Below are 22789 nucleotides of genomic sequence, written 5' to 3'. Positions count from 1 at the left end.
AATGACTGAGTTGCATTTTTTAAAATGTCCATTAATCAACTTTGTAAGTCAGAAAATCCAAACAGATCATTCAACATGATAACCATACCTTCACATGTAATGAATGATATTAAATGCGCATAATACTGATAGGAGTGGACAGAGTGGATGTGGCAAACTTGTTTCCCATGATGGGGGAGTCTAGTATGAGAGGGCATGACTTAAGGATTGAAGGGCGCCCATTCAGAACAGAAATGCGAAGAAATTTTTTTAGTCAGAGGCAGGTGAATTTACGGAATTTGTTGCCACGGGCAGCAGTGGAGGCCAAGTCATTGGGTGTATTTAGGCAGAGATTGATAGGTATCTGTGTAGCCAGGGCATCAAAGGTTATGGTGAGAAGGTGGGGGAGTGGGACTAAATGGGAGAATGGATCAGCTCATGATAAAATGGCGGAGCAGACTCGATGGGCCAAATGGCCGACTTCTGCTCCTTTGTCTTATGGTCTTATGGAAAGGATAATTATTAAAAATGCAGAGAGTGAAGAAACTAGTTCAGCCTTTGGTAACAACGAGTGTATGTACAAAGGACTCTTCAATGTAATTATATTATTTGTTTGGAGATATAGTGTGAAACAGGCCCTTCGTGCTGTGTCACACAGAAACCTACCTCTAACTCCCGCCTAATCATGGGACAATTTAGAATGACCAATCAACCTCCTAACCAGTATATCTTTGGACTGTGGGAAGAAACTGGAGCATCTGGGGGAGTGAAACCCACGCCCACACGGGAAGGAACGTACAAACCTGTCTGCAGAGGATGCTGGAATTGAACTCCGAACACCCTGAGCTGTAAAAGCGTCAGGCTGAACGCTTCACTGCCGTGGCGCCATTATATATGGGTGCCCATTCAAGGGGAGTTTGTAACATGGCCATGCCCTGTACTCTTCTGGCAGGAATCGAGGAGGAGCAATCAAAATATCAAATTGTTTGTTTTACTTTCCCTCAAACTCTTACTCTCTTTGCCTACGAACTTTGAGCCAAAGTGCAGCATAAAAGTCCCACAAACATTATGATCCTCATGCACGAATAGCACTCTGAGCACCACGTCAATTACCACCAATGGACTTGTTACACTCAGCTGAACCCTGAACACAATCCTTGACCAAGAGTTAATTGAACAATTTATAGATATTTTTAATATTTGCTTTTAAAGAATTTATTTGCTCAAAGCCAATTAATTAATAGATCTCTCTTTTATCAACAGCAAAAAATCCAAACCAAAAGCGCCTGCACCTCCAACGTTTTCCAAGCATGTTGAGAGCTCTTCAGTAGCTAAAAGCCAAGAGTGTGGAAGTTTAACCATGGAACAGAAAGGGAGTGTTGCGAATTCACATGTGGATTTGACTGTCATTCTGCCAGGCGGGGAAGAGCGATCCACCAGTGTAGCTGGAAGGTAGTTATCTTTCTTTGTACCTTTGCCATGTCTCATCAATTGTGCTGCTTTTTACAGCTCTCTAGATTGTGCTTCTATTCTGGCAATTAATGAAACAACTTGTGTCGGAGCCGTGTGTCTATTTTCTGTCTGTGCTGTATTTTGCGTTGCATGTTTTTATTATGGGTTATGGTAATTTGTCACATGGGTTGGGGCAAGGTACAAGTAAATAAGTAGTCATGTATTCACGCTTTGTGCCGTTAGTTGAGTTAAAGAGAGACTGAGTAGGGGATAGATATTTTTTGTTGACCGCTAATTTCACTAATTCAACTATCACAACAGTAGTTTCATTAGCTTTTATCACTATTTTTGATTGTCTTTGTCAATTGTCTTTACTGGCTTCACAATAAAGGATCAAAGGTACTTTTTTTGACTTGGAACTCAATTGCTTAGTGCGTCACACAGTGTTGAGTTCTGCACTCAGTCTCTCAGCGGTTTTGGATTGTTTTCAAGTAACCACGCCAACCTTGTATCCCTTCTTGGCATTCATAGCGTATATGAATATATCACTGCGGATCTTAATGATGTGATGAGTAACTTCGTGTAAGTTAATCTTTAGTATTAGCTCCTGTAAGTTGAGAGTACAAGTTCATAATTCACATTTTCTGCAATGGTTACATTACATTTTTGCAACCTTGCTAGTATACAGTATTATACAGAAGCTGATTGGTGTGAATGTAACCTGTTTCATAGTATTTATAGGATGGTTTCTAACTCCTTAACATTGATCAGTGATCAGTTTGAAATCAGCCTATGAAGGGTATTGGTTCTTACTGAATATGAATTGGCTAGTGTGTACTCCAAAGGAATTTAAAAGGTCTTTTCGCTTAAGAGCAAAATGTAAAGAACTGTAGAAAATTGATTAACTTTTGACATTGTGGGTGGATCTTTTTGAAAAGTTAACCAGGAGGATATTTTAAAAAATTTATTTAGTGGTACAGTGCGGAGTAGGCCCTCTGGGGCCTTTGAGCCCCACCATTCCAGCAACTCCACAATGCTGATTAACCCGAACCTAATCACAGGACAATTTACACTACCTACTCAGTGAAAAAGAATCTAGTGCTTTCTCAGCAAATTTGGTGATTAAACTCTTCTCAGGCTTCTGAGTTTTGACAAAGACAAAGGTCTCGCTCTAAGTAAGAACTGGAATTCGATTGTTAACAAGGTGGGAGAGCAGAAACCTGATTGGATGAGGACTAATCAATGAGGAGGGACAGACTACGGGGGTATAAATACCACCGGACTAGATATACCCAGGCATCATCCCTGGTGAAGATGGCCCAGTTTTTCGTCAAAGTGTCGGTTAGAATCAATACCTGTACCCGGTCGGAAGCCTGAGAGGAGTTTATTTGTCATATACGCCGGGAAAGCACTTGATCCTTTTCACTTACCTCTACGGGAAGCCAGGTCACCGCAATATTTGTCGCTTTGAATCATTGCGTAAAGAGAAGGTGAGTCTTCTTTGTTCTTTAGCCTTCTTCTGAGATGCCGGGACAAGGACATCATCCCTAAGTTTGTGAGGTTGCGTTTTGCGGTGGTTTCTCTGACGGCTAAACACATTCTACGATGAGCTAGTCAAGCGTTGATTAGGGAGTGTGTCCATTGTATTAGATCCGCTCTGAACATCAACGTGAGCAGACAACTGTCTCTTCACCTGGAATGGTCAAGCCTCTAGTCTCGTAGTGATTGGGAGTACGTTGACAGGTCCACCACTGCCCAAGGTGAACTAGTTTCATGAAGGAACACTGCGAGGCAATTCAGACTATCCAAACAAAGTGCAGCCATCCCACCACTGGACCGAGAAAGGACTGTCATCAGTCAAACTGGGCAAAGCATCGACAAGGTGACTGAATCAGTCCTTGCCAAGGGGCTAAACTTCACTCTAATTCCCAGACCTATATCTGATCAGGACTATATTGGCGGAGAAGAGCAAACGATCTGAAAGCTACCACTGGATACTGAGGAAGATAGAGGTCTGCATGGCCCTAAAAAAAGAGCTGCTTTGCTGAAACGGAACAATGCAAAAGAGCGACTGGCCCTCCAGGCACTGTGACAAAACCCAGCCATCATGATTTTACCAGCGGACAAAGGAAATGCAGGTGTCCCCCGCTTTTCGAACGTTTGCTTTACGAAACCTCACTGTTACAAAAGACCTACATTAGTGCCCTGTTTTCGCTGACAGAAGGTGTTTTCACTGTTACGAAAAAAGCAGCGCGCGATAAAAGGCAGCGCGCGCCCCGAGCAGCCGCTCTCCCCCGATTCGGAATGGCATTCTCGCCAGCATTGCATAAACACGTGCCTATGAGCAGCCATTTGCAAGATGAGTTCTATGGTATCGGAAGAGCCTGAAAGAGCTTGTAAGGGTGTTATACTTAGCGTAAAACTAGACATAATTAAGCGTTTTGATCGTGGTGAACGAAGTAAGGACTAAGTGAGTTTGGCTTATGGAAGCTAACGAAGATGATGTTGAAGAGGTTTTGGCATCCCATGACCAAGAACTGATAAATGAAGAGCTGATGCAATTGGAAGAGGAAAGGATAACAATTGAAACCGAATGAGTAATGATAAAGTACGACTTTAATTTTGAAAGGGTACGTCGGTTTAGGGGATATTTGCAAGATGGTTTGAGTACTTACAAAGAACTGTATGATAGAAAAATGCGTGAGGCTCAGCAGTCAAGCAAGCCTTCCACATCAGCCACAGCAGACGATGAACCTCGACCTTCGACATCGAGGCATGCAGCCATAGGAGAAGACGAGCTGCCTGCCCTAATGGAAACAGACAACGAGATGACACCCCAGTGTCCCACCACCCCAACACCCAGGCCGCGGACAGATACCGATTCACGGAGAATGCAGCGGTAGCCGGGAGACACACAGCACATCTTTAAGAAAAAAGCCTAAATAAACATGCTAATTAATTAGGTACTGCCTGGCACGTAATTAATTAGCTTGTTTATTTTGGCTTTTTTCTTAAAGATGTGCTGTGTGCCTCCCGGATACCACTGTACCCCTGCATGCTTCGCGGATCAGTATCCGGTCGCTGCCCGGAGGGTGGGGGCCACTGCACCACCCAAACTCCGAGGACTCAGTCTAACACACCTTCATCAGTGTGCTCTGCGCTTTCCCAATTCCTGTAAGTGATACTACACTGTACATACATTATTTCTACTTTATATCGGCTGTGTATTTTTACGTGTTATTTGGTATGATTTGGCAGCTTCATAGCTTAAAGGTTACTGGAGAGCACTTGCGCCGTGTTTTTGCGGATGGCGTTTGCGTGAGATTTTCACTACGGAGAACAGTTCAGGCAATGATTGTGGAAAAGTGTTTCTACTTTATATAGGCTGTGTATTTATCATATCATTCCTGCTTTTACTATATGTTACTGTTATTTTAGGTTTTATGTGTTATTTGGCATGATTTAGTAGGTTATTTTTGGGTCTGCGAACGCTCACAAAATTTTCCCATGTAAATAAATGGTAATTGCTTCTTCACCTTACGACATTTCGGCTTACGAACCGTTTCATAGGAACGCTCTACCTTCGGATGGCGGGGGAAACCTGTGCAATGGTCCTGATGTCTTCCAAGGAATACCACAGGGAAGTCCAACAGATTCTGGACGATCCCACCTACAGAGTTCTACAGTGAGATCCCAGGGATATGATGGTCAGAATGACCTCCACTTTACTGAAGAGATCCGGGCACTTCTATCTCAGGCGCTGGTACCACCAAGACTTTACAGGCTCCCTTAGTTACACATCGAGGGCGCTGCCCCCAGAGTCCTATAATCATTGGGATAGATTCTCCTAATGACTGCTTCATGATTCATTTAACAAGTATGCTGTCTCCCTTTGTTAGGGGTTATGCGCGTCACATCACGAATTCGAAACAATAGCCAACATTCAGCTGATCCTGAAGCCCACAGTATTACAGGAAAGATTCTAGCATGGCTAAAGCAGTATTGGTTGGCAGGAGGGAAAGAGTGAGAATAAAGGGAACATCTTCTGGCTGGTTGCCAGTGACTAGTGGTGTTCCACAGAGGTCCGTGTTGAGGCTGATTCTTTTTACATTATATGTCAACGATTTGGATAATGGAATTTATGCCTTTGAAAAGTCTTGCAGATGATTGAAGATCGAAGGCGGAGCAGTTAGCTTTGAGGAAGTAGAGAGGCTACAGACAGACGTAGACAGATCAGGTGAATGAGCAAAGAAATGGCACATGGAATGTAGTGGCAGGAGCTGTTTGGTTATGCACTTTGGTAGAAGAAATGAAAGGGTTGACTATTTTCTAAATGGAGAGAAAATACAAAAAGCTGAGGTACAAAGGGACTTGGGATTTCTTGTGCAGGATTTCCTGAAGGTTAATTTGCAGGTTGAGGCTGTGGTGACAAAGGCAAATACGATGTTAGCATTTATTTCAGGAATATTAGAATATAAAAGCAAAATATAATGTTGAGACTTTACAAAGCACTGGTGAGGTCTCACCTGCGGAATTGTGAGCAGCTTTGGGCCCCTTACCTTAGAAAGGATGTGCTGAAACTGGAGAGGATTCACGCCAATACCATTTGCCATTCTAAACTCTTACAAGCTAACTCTGAATGATTTGTGTGCCCAGGATCCTCCGAGCATTTAAAAGAAATATTCTGATGCTCTACTTTTTTGCACCCTGAGTAAACAATCAGAATCAGATTTAATATCATCAGAATATGTCATGAAATTTGTTACCTGAGCAGCAGCAGTACAATGATAATATAAAAAATAAATCTATTCCAATAAGTATATATGTACATTAAATAGTTAAATTAAAAATAGTGCAAAAACAGAAATAATATAAAAAAACAAGGTACTGTTTATGGGTTCACTGCCCATTCAGAAATTGGATGGCACAGGGGAAGAAGCTGTTCCTGAACTGCTGGACTGGCGTCTATTGTCAGCGTCCAGTTAACTGGAGCACTGTCAAAATGTCTTTCCTCCCCACTCAAGAAGGAATGTATCTGCAGCAGCGGGGGAGCTTGGTGAAGATTATTTGCGCCATTACTTAGATTGGTGAATTTGTTGTATGAAGTGATGTTAAGTTAACTGTTCCTAAAGGAGATGATGAGAAGTGGATCTCTCAAAGTACAATTTTTTTTAATGATGTACAGTACTGTACGATAGTCTCAGGCACATGTAAAAAATTCTGTAAAGAAAAGATCCTTTCAAAAGTAATGAATTGAAGGGTTTCTAAATGTCAAAATAAATTACTAAGGAACAGTAAACTGTAAAACACTAAATCAAATCAGTATTTGGTGTGACCTCCCTTTACCTTTGTAACTGCATTAATTCTCTTAGGTATGCTGTCATGCAGTTTTATAAGAAAATCAGATGGTAGGTTGTTCCAAGCATCTTGGAGAACTTGCCCGAGTTCTTCTGCAGACTTTGGCTGTCACACTTGTGTCTGTCTCTCCAGGTAATCCCAGGCAGCCCGATGCTGTTAAGATCAAGTCCCTGTGGAGGCCATACCATCTAAAAGCATATTAAATATGTAGGGTGCCTAAGACTTTTGCACAATACTCTAATAGGAAGTTTTCAATTATTGAGGTGTCTTCTTAGGGGTCACAGGCTAAACAAGGGAATGGCCATTCATAAAAGTCAGGTAACAATAGAAACCTTCACCCATTGGTAGTTAGTCTTTGGAATCCTCTATCCCAGGGGTCCCCAAACTTTTTTGCACTGTGGACCGGTTTATTATTGACAATATTCTTGTGGACCGGCCGACCCGGCGGGGGGGCGGGGGGTGTTAGAGTTGCCAACGGACAGGAGTAGCAGTTAAATACGTTATGTTTACCCCGAGAAAGACGACCTTGACCACAAAGCCTTGCGCGGGCACCAGTGCACATGCGTAATACCTGCCGATTTTTTTCTACAAATCGTTTTTGGCGATTCCGTTCGGGGGGGCGCAGTGGGGGTGTTTATCATGACCGGAATATAGGTGACAAGTGGCTAATACACTCAATTTCCTTTCTAAAAGGGTTTATCTAACGAATTTAATATTAAACACACAGCGCATATTTTCCTCGCATGAATATAGTGCTATGTCAATTATCAGGGAAGCTTGAAGTAAGTGTTGAAAGAAGTTCCAGTAGAAGTGGTAGAGGCAGGTTCGATATCATTTAAAGAAAAATTGGATTGGTATATGGACAGGAAAGAAATGGAGGGTTATGGGCTGAGTGCAGGTTGGTGGGACTAGGTGAGAGTAGCATTCGGCAGGGACTAGAAAGGCAGAGATGGCCTGTTTCCGTGCTGTAATTGTTATATGGGTATGTAAGTCACTTATAAGTCAATAGCATCACAACATTTTAAGTAACATTTGGATATTAAACACACAGCACATATTTTCCCCGAATGAACATATAAAATCATTGCAACACTCCAGTATCGCTGAATCAGTGGGAGCCCTGGGCTTGTTTCCCTGCAACAAGATGGTCCTACTGAGGGGTGATGGGAGACAGTGATACTCGAAGGGGGTTCCTTATGTCCAGTCTATTCCGCAATTTAGTTTTTGTTGCATTCATTGCAGAGATATGTTGGAAATGGAAGCAATGTTTTCAGTGCTTTCGTGGCTATCTCAGGATATTCAGCCTTGACTTTGATCCAGAATGCTGGGAGAGATGTTATGTCAAATATACTTTTCAGCCCGCCGTCATTTGCAAGCTCGAGGAGCTGATCTTCTTCCCGCACTGACATGGATGACGCGCGGGTAATGACCTCGCGAGCGTCAAGTTCAACAGTGCGTGACAGGGAATGAGGAAAGGTGCAGCTGACTCATATCGCCAAATCATATCGTTTCCTCGCAGCCCGGTAGCCCATGCTTTGCGGCCCGGTGGTTGGGGACCGCTGCTGTATCCAAGAGCATCATGTCAGCTCAGTCACTGAGTACGTGCATTACTGAGATTAGTAACTTCTTGTACCTTAAGGCAGCGGCCCCCAACCACCGGGCTGCAAAGCATGTGCTACCAGGCTGCGAGGAAACGATATGAGTCAGCTGCACCTTTCCTCATTCCCTGTCATGCACTGTTGAACTTGAACATAGGGTTGCCAACTGTCCCATATTTGTCGGGACATCCCATATATTGGGCTAAATTGATTTGTTCCATACGGGACTGCCCTTGTCCCGTATTTCCCCTGCTAAGGTAGATCGTTCCTGTGAAACCTTTCATGCCGAAATGGCGTGAAGCGAAGAAGCAATTACCATTAATTTATATGGGAAAAATTTTTGAGTGTTCCCAGACCCAAAAAATAACCTACCAAATCATACTAAATAACACATAACACCTAAAATAACTCTAACATATAGTAAAAGCAGGAATGATATGATAAATACACAGCCTATATAAAGTAGAAATAATGTATGTACAATGAAGTTGGGAAGATTAAGCCAAAACCGATATGTAGAAATAAAAATCGGCACGTATGCGCATGCACACGTCACATATGCACACGTCATGCATGTGCACACAGGTGCCTGCACAAGGCTTCATGGTCATGGCAGTCTTTCTCAGGGTAAACCCAAGTATCCTGTCAACACACACAAAAAATGCTGGTGAACGCAGCAGGCCAGGCAGCATCTATAGGAAGAGGTACAGTCGACGTTTCGGGGCGGAACCCTTCGTCAGGATCTGACTGCTACTTTTGTCCCTTATTTGGGAGTCAGAAAGTTGGCAACCCTAACTGTAAAAAGACATCATGTTGAGGTGATTTTAACCCTACTTGAACACCCCCCCCCCCCCGCCCCCCGGGTTGGCCGGTCCGCAAGAATATTGTCAATATTAAACCGGTCTGCGGTGGGGACCCCTGTCTTAAGGGAACCAAGGCTGTGGGGTCAGTGAAGGGAAGTAGAGAGATTGTAACTGATCTCACTGAGCAGGTACAAAAGGACGATTAGCTTATTTTCACATGTTCTTATCCATAATTCTATTGAGTAAATCTGCTGTTAAATCCGTATACAATTGAAGTAAGTCATGAAAAAATTCTGATGACAACGAGCCAACAGCAGTTGAGAAGGAATGATTGTTGGATGCAGACATGTCCCAGTATAGAGATAATTTATCAAGCAGGTTACCAGCCAGCAATTCCGGCAACAGATCAAAACTGACCTGTTCACGTTACTGCTGTGGGAACAGTCCTTTAATACGAACCATCCTGAAGGAAAAATCCATCAAACCCTCACTCTCATTTTCACCACAGTCATAATCACCAGAATACACAATATAAGGTTCATTCAAAGTAAATTTATTATCAAAATACATTTATGTCACCTTATACAGCCCTGAGATTCAATTTTTTGCAGGCATACTCAATAAATCCATAATGGAATAATAACCATAACAGAATCAGTGAAAGACCACCTCAACTTGGCCATTCAGCTGGGGTGCCAAAGACAACAAACGTCCAAGTGGAAAAAGAAATAATCATAATAAATAAGCAATAAATATTGAGAACAGGAGATGAAAAGTCTTTAAAAGTGAGTCAATAGGCTGTGGGGACATTTCAATGAAGAAGTTATCCCCCATATAATCCACAGAATATAAAAGTAGTATAATTCAACACTGTTCTTTGTCTTAAGGGCATCAAGGAATAATTTTGCCTGACAAGCTAAATGGATTACAGTGGATCTGAATTTAGAGTTATTATTTTTGAATTAGTTTCATTCGTTGAGGCACTGAGTTCAAAAGTCAGGGGGTTATTTTGCAACCTTATAGAAGTCTGGTTAGGCCACATCTGGGATATTGTGTACAGTTCTGGTCACCCCACCACAGGAAGGATGTTGAGGCTTTGGAGAGGGTGCAGAAGAGGTTCACTGGGATGCTGCCTACCTTAGAGAGCATGTGCTATCACGAGAGGCTGGATAAACTTAGGTTGTTTCCTCTGGAGCGTAGGAGCTGAGGGGAGATCTGATAGAGGTTTATAAGATTATGAGAGGCATAGATTGAGTGGACAAAGAGTATCTGTTTCCCAAATTTGAAATGTCTAATACCAGAGGGCATGGATTGAAGGTGAGAGGGGGTCAGTTCAAAGGGGAAGTGAGGGTAAGTTTTTTTACTCGGGGAGTGATGGATGCCTGGAGTGCTCTGCCTGGTATGGTGTTAGAGGCAAAAACTGTACATTAGAGGTTTTTAATTTACATTTGGAGAAGCATATGGATCTAAGGTGGATGGAGGGAGATGGACATAGTGTAGGTAGGGGGATTAGTGTTTGGGTGTTTTTTTTAATTTGCTTTTTAGCTGGTTTGGTACCACCTGTTCCTGTGTGGTACTCTTGTATGGTCAGTGTTCTAACTACTGCATGTTCAGGTGACGAGAATTCCATTCACGTGAGGAACTGCTTTCTGCTCATGGATAAAACTTGCTATTCACTTTAAATCCTCTCTTTGTAGATTCTTGAAATATTAAGTCAGCGTAAGTGTTAGTAAGTGAATAGGATAGGAATTATAGTGTCTTCTGATTATAAATTGTATAGAATGGCTGTCACAGGAGAGGCCATTTAACTTATCACACCATTCCTCTTTCTTATAAGAGCTACCTAATTAATCTCATTAACCCAAGAGATTCCACAGAGACTGGAAATCCAGAGCAACACACACAAAATGCTGGAGGATCTCAGCAAGTCAGGCAGTATCCATGGAAATGAATAACAGTCACGTTTCTGACCATGAAGAGTCTCAGCCCAAAACATCTACTGTTTATTCATTTCCATAAATGCTGCTAACCTGCGGGAGGAGAAGATGGCAGCGTGTCTGCGTGTGCGCAGCACTCTGGTGAAAAAATGATATCGTATCTGTTAAATAGGGGCAGTGGACAATTCTGATTTGATGGAGAATGGACGCGAAAGCACAGAGGAACATCTGGAGAAATTTCTGAAATGCCCATTCGCTGCTGTCGTTACTGTGTGGTCGGGAATCTTTCGGGGGGGGGGGGGGGATAGGCCTCAAAATCCCCGGCCTTGCCTGCTTTTGGTGACCGAGACGGAGGTCGAATCGTCGGACAAAGATGGCGCTCAGTACTCGGTGTCGGAGAGCAGATCAGAGCTCAAAGGTTTCAGATGACTCAGAGTCGGATTGTGGTCGGCATTACAGGGAGAGTTTTTCTTCTTTCTCCCATCTGCGTGAGATGTGGGACATTTGAGAAACTTTGAACTTTACTGTGCTCACGGACTTCTTCATCAAGTTATGGTATTGTTGCACTGTTGTAACTATATGTTGTAATTATGTGGTTTTGTCAGTTTTTTCAGTCTTGGTCTGTCCTGTGTTTTGTGATATCACACCGGAGGAAATAATGTATCATTTCTTAATGCAAGCGTTACTAAATGACAATAAAAGAGGACTGCGTGTCTTCGTAATCATAAATTTCTCCAGCATTTTGTGTGTGTGTGTGAGTGATTAATTAATTTTATTTGTGTGTTGTTCAACAATTTACTGTGAATATATTATGTAGAGAAACATACAAATTTAACTTTGCAAAATACTTCTCTGACAAGGAGAGGTTATACAGAGCAAAAAGGTAGCTTACACTGTTATTTTTTTTGTGTATAGCATGGGATTTATCAGTACAAAGATTATAGTTAATATACTTCAGTGCCGTAATCTAAACCCAGCCAGCAGAAGTGCAATAAAATCAGTTTCTAACTTCCAAACCCCATATGAGTACTTTGCTGAGAGCCAAGAGAAATGGTTTGAAATTACTAATTCTGTGTTCTGAATTGATGAGCTTATGCGTTAAAGGTACCTGACCCTGCAATATGGAACAATTTTGACATGTTCCAAATAGAACATTAAGAAGAATTTTGAGCCCCAGCCGCAATTAGTTCAAGTTTGGAAGTAAAACATATCAAAGTTTTCAAAGTTACATTTAATGTCAGAGAAATTTTATACAATATACATCCTGAAATTCTTTTTCTTCGTAACCATCCACAAAAACAGAGAAGTGCCCCAAAGAATGAATGACTGTTGTTACGTAACCGACAACAATGAATATCAATTGAGACAGGTTATATAAAAACAACCAAACATTTATTAAACACGGATAAACAATAAAAAAAACAAACGGAAACCTTAACCGGAAGTTAACCGCTATGCAGCTGTTCAACAAATTGTCACTCGGTACTGGTTCTTAAAGCGTTAAATGCGAAAACAGTTCTTAAAGCGGTAAAGTCAAATGCAGTTCTTAAAATGGTAAATTAGAAAGTCCAACAGATTTATAGGTTCAATTGGGAGAGACTTCTCTGGAGAAGAATTTCTTCATAGACGCGACTTTCCTGTTGGTTCTGTCCAAAGGATTCACGATGCAGGAAATAAACAGTTTAAAACAACTGACCTTAGTTTCTAGAGAGCAACTCCCGCATTAACTTCCTTGTCCTTTTGGTAAGAGTTATCATAGATGCAGGTTGCTACTCCTTCAATGAAGACTCAATAAGGTCGATCCTTTATTAAACTGCTGAACGATACCAACTTCTCTTAATCCTTCGGGTCTTGTACTTCGATAAAGTCTTCACTCTCTAGTATTGCTGGAAAAAGGTACGTCAATACATCTAGCAAAAATTGCTAGTCCAGCACTATTGTACCTTGCAACAGAATGTAACACTCTGTTTTAAAAATGAAACTGTGTCATAAGAACAAATACGCAACAGAACTTCAGCCACAGCCGCACGTTCTAGCTGGAAAACTAAAAACTAACTGCGTCATCTGAGGTCTTCCCTTATATACCCGTGGTGCATATGTCATCACGTGACCTCACATCGGCGGGAAGATTACATCAGATAACCTCCAAGAGACCATTACATCATTCTCACAAGATCTCCTTGAGGTATGTAACACCTCCCTCCAAAAAAAAATTTGATCTTTTAAAGAACAAAATTTTAACAACAATTTACAAAAAAAATACAAAGGTATAAAATTTACAACATACACAATATATACAGTCTTTCAGCACTTTACAAACTAATATACAGTAGGAGTGTTACAAATGTTAAAATACCACTCCAAAAAAACAAATTTTCATTGTACATTTAACATCTAGATAGACAATCAGCGATCACATTATCTCTACCCTTAATATGAGTGATCAAAATATTGTACTCCTGTAACATTAAACTGTATTATTAAATTGGAGTTTAATTTCCTTAACCCTTTTCCTTAACGGTCACAGTGGCATGACCAAATTCACTTTTAGCTAAGTTAATAGTTAAGTTAGCTTTTGAAAGTCTCTCAAATAGTTTCTCCACCGCAGTAATATGTGCTTTCCATGTATTATTTCCTGTAACTAAATTATCAATATAGGCATCTGTATCTTTTAATCCCTGAATCATGCTATTAATCATCCTCTGAAACGTATCTGGTGCATTCTTCATCCCAAATGGAAGAGCGTTATATTCATATAACCCAGATGGGGTTACAAATGCTGAAATCTCTCTACCTCTATCTGTCAATGGAACACACCAATAACCTTTTAACAAATCAATTTTTGTAAGGAATTTGGCTTGTCCAACTTTATCCACACAATCAGACTCTTCTGACCCTTCCAGCCATGTCACCCAGCAATCCCCTGATGTAATCTGAGGCCAATCACAGGACAATTTACAATGACCAATTAACCTATCAACTGGTACGTCTTTGGGCTGTGGGAGGAAACCCACGTGGTCATGGGGAGAATGTACAAAGTCCTCATAGGCAGCAACAGGAATTGAACCTGTGTCACTGCTGCCACTACACTAACGGTCCATTGCTTGGGATCCTTGATTGTGTGAATTCATATTTAATAGCATGTCCTTTCTCATAACATTTTGGATCAATACTGCATGATGACTATCAATGTATTTGATTGTTATTGTTGTAAAATTGTGCAATTAGTTTGTTAATCTTGTTTTGCAGTTTATAATCACGATTTTTAACCTGGAAAACATCTTTGTTTTTTTTCTAGCAAACCTATGAGGGATTTGTTGATTTTCCTTTGTGGCAAATATCACTTAAATCCATCAAGTCACACCATTGAATTGGTGGGAAAAGAGAAGAATCAAATCCTATTCAAACCCAACGCGCTGATAGGCACATTGGATGTTGAGAAAGTTATTCTGAAGGAGAAAAGTGTGGAAGAGAAAAAGAAACTCACATCAGTGGTACCTGAGGTTGGTTAAACTGGCTAATGTGTAAAATTGATGTCTGATATCGCTTTGACAAGATCTAAATGTTTTTATGACCCATTAATAATGGTCAGAAACTCTGTTTTAATGAAAAGCTATTGAACTGAAATATAAAATATGAGTTGCCGAGTACTTTCCCATTTTAATTTAATGTTTAAGCATTTATAGTATTTTACTTTTGAATTTTGTGCACTAAAGATAGGATTGCTTCAGTTTTTTCTTCTACATACGGGTTTCTTCCCAGCCACTGGAACTTCCAAAGCAGAAAGAAAGGTTTTCTTATTTCACATGGTCCTTTTTTAAAAAATCCATTATTTGTTATATCCAAAGTGGAAAGAGCACTGGACCAAGTTATACTTAGGATAATGTACAGCAATTATAGGGGATGTAACCCCTAGCACCCTACCAGTATCAGCTCTGATTATTGGAATTAAATACTTCATCCAGAAATTGTTGTAATCTAAAAACGCCAGAGATGTTTGGCTGCTTGTTGTAATGTTCCAGTCTTCTGAGAACTTAAGTTGCAATAGGCTTGCATCCATCAAACTATAAAATTTCTAAGTCATTTAATCACGTGTTGTGCCTTCCCATAGCTTCCTCCTACAGTGCAGTGGAGGTCCCTGGTGAGGAGACAGCTGAAGAAGTAGCCTTGACCAATTGCCTTAGTCCGGTTTGCAGGTGGTGCACACTGCAGCCACGGTCCACTTCTGGCGGAAGGAATGAATATTTAGTGTGGTGGATACAGTGCCAATTAGTGAGTCTTAGTGTGGTTGTTTTGCCCTGTATGTTGTTGAGCTGAAGTGTTGGAGCCACTATCGTCCCTGGAAGTGGATAATATTCTACCTCAATCCTGATTGTAACACACATCAAAGTTGCTGGTGAACGCAGCCGACCAGGCAGCATCTCTAGGAGGAGGTACAGTCGACGTTTCAGGCCGAGACCCTTCGTCAGGACTAACTGAAAGAAGAGCTAGTAAGAGATTTGAAAGTGGGAGGGGGAGGGAATGGAGCCAAGAGCTGGACAGGTGATTGGCGAAAGAGATATGAGAGGATCATGGGACAGGAGGCCTAGGGAGAAAGAAGGGGAGGGGGAGGAAAATCAGAGGATGGGCAAGGGGTATAGTGAGGGGGACAGAGGGAGAAAAAGGAGAGAGAGAAAAAGAATGTGTGTATATAAATAAATAACGGATGGGGTACGAGGGGGAGGTGGGGCATTAGTGGAAGTTTGAGAAGTCAATGTTCATGCCATCAGGTTGGAGGCTACCCAGACGGAATATAAGGTGTTGTTCCTCCAACCTGAGTGTGGCCTCATCTTTACAGTAGAGGAGGCCGTGGATAGACATATCAGAATGGGAATGCAAAGTGAAATTAAAAAGTGGGATCTCCTCGTGGCCACACATTTTAATTCCACTTCCTACACTTTCCCAACCACTGAGGTTTGGTTAACTAGCCTATAATTTCCTTTCTTTTGATTTCTTCCCTTCTTAAGGAGTGAAGTGACATTTGCAATTTTCTTGAACTCTGGAACCATGCCAGAATCAAGTGATTCTTCAAAGATCATGACCAATGCATACATTGTCTCTTCAACAACCTCTCTGTTTTTGCTTTGCTTTATTTGGTGGTAATACCTTAAGGCAAATACATAGTTGTCCTGCTCAAAGTAATGCTGATAAGATAGTGCAGTTTTGGGTTTAGTTGAGAAGTTCCCTTCATTCTGGCTGCTTATTGGCACGATGAGATGTTGACGGCATTGCAAATGCTTTCTTTGCAGGAGAAGCCTAGCATTGAACCTTGACTTGATGTGCCTTATTCACAAGGAATGCTAACTGTGATTGATGTTCAGTTCCTCAATCTTACTATTTTTAATGAGCTATTGTTTTAAAGAAAATCTATTTTGAGGAAAGTCTTAGGCATTTTTCTTACATTTGTGAGGTAAGGGAGAAAAGACGGTCTAGTCGGGAATAGTCGAGAGGAGAAGATGGCAGCGCGACGCAGCTCGCAGCGGTCACTCCGGTGGTGGTGTCTGTTATCTGTCAAGTAGGGTGCCGTGCACAATCCTGATTTGATGGAGACGGACGTGAGAGCACGGAGGAACATCTGGTGAAACCTCTGAAGTGTCTGCCTCGCTGATGCTGCTACTGTGTGGTCCAGAATCTCTGGAGGGGAAGGCCCCGAGTCCTCGGCTTTGTTTGTTGCCCGGCAGCCAGGGCAGGGTCGAAGCTCTCGGCAGAGGATGGTGCTCGGAGAGGCTGTGTCGGAGGGGCTGGTCGGAGGCTCGAAGTTTTCGGATGGACTCAGAGTCTGCTGCAGTCGGGTGCTTCCAATGGTGCTGCACTGGCGAGTTGGTGGTGCTTGGAGGTTCATGGCAGGGAGAGTTCCTCCCTTCTGCCGCCTGCGTGAGATGATGAGTCTATCGGGACTTTGAGACTTTTTTTTTACTGTGCCCATGGTCTGCTCTTTATCAAATTATGGTATTGATTTGCACTGTTGTAACTATATGTTATAATTATGTGGTTTTGCTAGTTTTAGTCTTAGTTTGTCCTGTGTTTTCTTGTGATATCATACTGGAGGAACATTGTATCATTTTTTAATGTATGCATTTCTAAATGACAATAAATGAGGACTGAGTGTCCTCATAATCTAATAATCTCATCTAAACCAGAGGTGTCCAACCTTTTTTATGCCGTGGAACCCTACCATTAACCTAGATGTGTTTTGGCCCCAGGTTGGAAACCCCTCGTCTAAACAAATTGATTTTATGTTGTCTGATTCCCAAATTTATGTATTGGTGAGATGGTGACACAGAGTTTAGTATTTTAAATCAGTGCATCATTATTCCAGTGCACCATTACTCCTGTGTTCATTTATTTTTGTTCATATTTTCAGCAAACAGTGCGAGTGGTAATAAACTACAGGAAAACACAGAAAACCATCGTACGAGTTAGTCCGTTTGTTCCCCTTCAAGAACTGATTCCAGTAATCAGCAATAAGTGTGAATTTGATCCAAGCAGCACTATTTTAGTGAAAGACTTTGAACGTTTGGAACCGTATGATTTGACAAGAACTCTCAATGAACTTGGTCTGCGAGAAGTGTGCGCGGTGGATACCAGTGTAGGTATGTACCTGGCGGTAGGCAGTAAGCAGTAGATATGAGAACACAAAAAATGTATGGCTTTGATGGTTTTTGCATAATCTAGAAACATAGCAATAAAAATACTAGAGCAGTTTAAAAAATTGTTTATTGACAAAGTTCTTCAGAAAAATGCAGTTCCCATTTCTGCAAATGTTGAATATTATCCATCCCTCCATCTGTCCATTCATCTATCCATCCTATCCATCCTACCCATCCACCCATCTATCCATCCCCCATCCATCTATCCCATCCACCCATCCTGTTCATCCATCAATCCATCTGTCCGGCACATCCATCCATGCATCCATCTATCCGATCCATCCATCTATATATCTATCCATCCATTTATCCTGTACTCCCATCCCATCCCATCCCATCCTTGAGCTGCACCATGCATCAACTCCCAATTTAGTCTTAGCGTAATGAAGGAACAATTTACCTCCCACCTGGTGTGTCTTTGGACTGGGAGGAAACCAGAGCACCCAGAGGAAACACACGGGGCCATGGTGAAAAAGTATAAACTCCTTACAGGCAGTGGCAGGAATTGAACCCTGTCTTCTGTACTGTAAAGCATTGTGCTAACCACTACACTACCGTGCCACCCAATGTTCATCAGTAATACCAAATGTTAGTCTGATTGATGTAACAATTTTTTTCTTGCATGAAAGTAAAGCTGAATTACAACTATTAAAAGATACTAAGAGCAAGAATAAAGTATTAAGAGGGGAGAATCAAAGGATTGGCCAAATAAATTAGTCTTAAAGATGTTTACGGGAAGAGAGATTTACAGTGGAATTTAAAAAGACGGACTTCAGAAGATTCAGCCACCATTGAAGTAAATTTTAAGGCAATAAAAGAGGTTATAAGTGTGGATGGGCAATACCATTGAATGATATGCACTAAGGGATGAACAGTTCACATTCACAGCTTTGGAGATGCTAAGCCAATAATATGTGCTCAAGGATGTGTGCAGAAAGGAATGTTTTTGGGCTGAATTTATGAAGCATTAATAATGGAAAGCCAGCTAGGATAGTGTGAAAACAATTGATATTGAAGGTGGTAAAAGCATGGATGAGAATTCCAGTGACTAATGGGGTGGGTTTAAGCTGACCGGTGGTGTAGTGGCATCAGCACTGGACTTCGAGGTGAATGGTCCTGCGTTCGAGTCCAGCCAATCCCTTGCACACTTTCGATCCATGCTGGGTTGAACATTTGGCTAGCAACTTGGCCTCTTAAAAAACAGTCAAAGATGGTACAGAAATGGCAAAGATGCTGCCCGATATGCCACAAGACACAGAAAGGAACAACAACAGTGGGAGGGGTTTGGCTGTGATCAGAGGCAGCTGATATCATGGTGGAAAAATCTCAGTCCATGAGTGGGAGTAAATAGGCTTAGGATATAAGGGGGATCAGTTATTGCATTAAACAAAGTGAAGAGAGTACGAATACTTGTCATCCAAGCAGAGATATGGAATTAGCGGCAAGATTAGAAAGATGAGTCAACGAGATTTGACTACTGGGGACAGGGAATTAGTTTAGAAGTAGGGTTCGGTGGTGTCAGCAATTGGTACTTGGCTTATTTGATTGACTATTGCTAAAGGGCAAAAGTAAGTTCTTCCTATGAGCATTTAATATGCGAGCTGTAACACTCCTAGATGTTAGATCCTAGTCATTAGAATTCTCTCTTTCACTTTCTTTAGAACATCCCCAGCCTCATTTTCAAGGTGGATCCTTTCAGCAAGGTAATGAAATTTTTGGCCGCTAATCCATGAAATTGTACAGACCATGTTTTTTTTATTGCTTTGTGGTTTTTTTTGGATTTTCTTTCGTATTAAGTTGCACTTTGTCTATGTGTTTCTTACTTGTGCCTCTTTCTCTTTGTTTGTCTTATATTTTTTGCTACGCCGCTAGCTGGCTTTATTTCACTCCACTCCCCCTTTTGTCACACACCAGTTTGTTAGTATTTGCACCTATCTCTGTGATCTGTAAAATCAACTGTCAGTGAAGGAATGTGTAGCAGTACTTTTAAGTTTGGTTATCTTCAGTGTAGTTGTACATTTTTTTTGCAGTGCTTGAAGCTTTTTTTAAATTTAAGAAAATGAAGGAAACATTTAGAGAATGTTAATTGGTGTAAAAGATGCTTGTTCAAGATATACACAGTTCACTATATCACGATAATCATAGACCATGATATATATATATATATATATATATATATGTCCGACCCTCTATCTATCCATCTGTCCATCCATCTCTCCCTTCCCTACCCCAGCCCTTCGAGTCACGTCACCCAACAATTACCCAATTTAAGCCAAGCCGAATTGCGGGATAATTTACAATGATCAATTAAGCTACTAACTAGTAGGTCTTTGGACTATAAGAGGAAGCTGGAGCACCAGGTGCAAGCCCACGCAGGGACGGGGAGAACGAACAAACTCCTTACGGGTGGGAGTTGGACCCGGGTTACCTGGACTGTAAAGATTAGTGCTAACCACTACATTACTGTGCCAGAACTTGAAATGAAAAAGACAATCAATATTTACTTCATTTTTAAACTCTTGTTTTCAGAACAGCCGCTGGTTTCAGGAAATTCAAACCAGGAGAAGGAAAACAAAGGCTTCTTCAACATTTTTAGGCTGAGTAAGAAGAAACGGGAAAAAGTAAGCATTTTAAATGCATGTAAATTATATTACCTCTGCTTAAAGTGTGGGAGGTTCAAAAACAGCAGCTTCAGTTCACTGCACCTGCTAAATAATGCTTCTGAATAATTACGCTTAAATGTACATTTAAGAGTTTAAAAAACTCCCTGTACAAGTGCAGACATATGTTACATTTAGAATGTATTTTTGATGAGCAGAATTTTGCTATTTTAATTAAATTATCAAATGGAAATACTAAAATTACAGTTGCACTTTCAGGAAGAATCCCATTTGCACCGATAAAACATTGTTCGAGTAGGTAAATGCAATTTTCTGTTTAGTTATTTCAATTCCTAAAATAATACTGCATTGTGGATATGCTGTTTTCTCAACTTTATATACACATCTTTAAGTGTGTGATTGTAGAGGGGTACAATTAAGGATTGGTAAGTTGTTTTTCCATAATTTGTTTTAATATTTCCTGATTTAGTCTGATTTCCAGTGTTGAATGTTTATTTTTTTTTAAAATAGTAATAGCAACATTAATTCTGAATGAGATATAATTCTTTAGGATTGGAGATCAGTACTGTACAGCAGTCTTAGGCACACATATATAACTAGGGTGCTGAAGTCCTGTAGCAATTTTATGCATTGCATTGTACTGCTGCAACAAATAAAAAACAAATTTCATGACATATGTGAGAGATGATAAACCTGATTCTGATACGGGTCTCTATTGTGGACTGAGAGTGGGGAGTGGGCAGGAAGAGGGGAATCATGGTTGGGAAAAGAGCGGGGAGGTAGCAGGAAATACTAGAGAGACATTTTATAATGATCAATAAACCAGTTGTTTAGGATCAAATGACCTTGCTTGGTGTCTCAGGGGTGTGTCTGCACTCATGCTAACTCCCGCCGCCCCCCCCCCCCGCAAAATCCTTCTCTGTTACCTGTCCCACATCCATCCCGTGGCGCTCCACCCTCACCATTTCCAACATCCTTTGCTCCCACCAGATTTACAAACTGGCTCTCAGCTCCACATTGACAAATGCAGTACTGTGCATAAGTCACCCTAGCTATACATGCCTGAGACGTTTGCACAGTGCTGTATGTTCGAATAGAAGATAGCAATTTTAGAAAGTGAGCTCTTTTTGTTTTGAACTTTTTAGCCAACAAGTGCTCCAGCAACCCCATTAATAAGTCCGCAGAGACCACTTGGCATGAGCAGTTCGAGTGCCTATTGCCCTACGTATGAATCTAATACATTACCGTCAGACCTGCCAAAGAAGAGACGAGCCCCTGCACCACCCCAGAATGCTCCACAAACTTTTCCAAGAGAATCAAGTCAGAAAGCATCCGCCAGACCTGTGTCTTGTGTTTTCTCAGATGTTCCCGTGAATGCACAGGTTAGTGAAGCAGTTGTTACTCTTGTATTGCTGTGGTTTTACATTTGATCTATTTAAGATTTCTCCATCCTGTCATTTGTAATGTGCGTTTAGGACATGCAAACTGGTTAAAACCTAACATGCATTTACTGAGATGGATGTGATTTACAGGTATATAAGCACTTCTTGAATTTGGTGCTTGTGATAATTTTTCATACGTTTTTCTGATTGCACAATTGTTTGTGGTCATGCTTAGTTATTTATTGAGACACAGCACGGAATAGGCCCCTCCAGCCCTTTGAGCTGCACTGCCCAGCAATCCCCGATTTAATCTTGGGCTGATTTACAATGACCAATTAACCTACCAACTGTACATCTTTGGACTGTGGGAGGAAATCAGACCAGCAGGAGGAAACCTACACGGTCACTGGGAGAACATACAAGCTCCTTAGAGGCAGTGGTGGGAATTGAAGCCGGCTTTCTGGTACTACGTCACCATGCTGCCCCTAGTGATCCTATATTTTGTCAATTCATAGGAATTATAGCACGTCCTTTCCCATAACACTTTGAATCAGTTTTCAAACTTTTACATGCCTGAAGCAATAGTTAACAAATAAGAAATCTTTTTATGTGGAATCAGAGAAAGATAGTTAGCTGGTGGTTTACTGGCAACAGCACCGGACTTTAAGACAAATGGTCCCGGGTTTGAATCTGGCTGGTCCCTTGCACGCTTTCCATCCGTGCTGGGAATGAGCGTCAAGCTAGCAACTCGGCTTTGGACAAGTGCTCAGGAAACGGCAAAAAATGCCACCGGAAGCACCATAAGGTGCGAGGACGGAACAACAACAAGGGAAAGATAGCAGATGTCAGTAGCAAATGAGCAGCAGTTCACAATTGTGTCACTATTGCCTCTCAATTCATAGATGTCAAGACTTTATCTAAAATTGTGTATGTGAGTGGGTGGTTAGAAGAGGGGAAAGGGACATTTGCT

At 41.4% G+C, this 22789-nt stretch overlaps 1 protein-coding gene across 7 annotated transcripts in view; it reads left to right on the top strand.

Moving 5' to 3' along the window:
- Positions 1-22789, top strand: part of cobll1b (cordon-bleu WH2 repeat protein-like 1b) — a 199471-nt gene that overhangs the window by 130092 nt on the left and 46590 nt on the right. For 6 of the 7 annotated variants that reach the window (XM_072262036.1, XM_072262035.1, XM_072262034.1 and 3 more), the window contains 6 exons: positions 1243-1431; positions 14426-14630; positions 17531-17759; positions 19478-19519; positions 20346-20437; positions 21583-21819. In XM_072262036.1, coding sequence (XP_072118137.1) covers positions 1243-1431; positions 14426-14630; positions 17531-17759; positions 19478-19519; positions 20346-20437; positions 21583-21819 — 994 coding nt within the window. The remainder of the gene's footprint in view (positions 1-1242; positions 1432-14425; positions 14631-17530; positions 17760-19477; positions 19520-20345; positions 20438-21582; positions 21820-22789) is intronic. The other variant, XM_072262037.1, reaches the window with a different exon arrangement.

The sequence above is a fragment of the Mobula birostris genome, chromosome 6, assembly GCF_030028105.1.
Source record: "Mobula birostris isolate sMobBir1 chromosome 6, sMobBir1.hap1, whole genome shotgun sequence".
Classification (NCBI taxonomy): Eukaryota; Metazoa; Chordata; class Chondrichthyes; order Myliobatiformes; family Myliobatidae; genus Mobula; species Mobula birostris.
The sequence above is the reverse complement of the archived record's forward strand: the minus strand, read 5'-3'. Positions and strand labels throughout refer to the sequence as shown.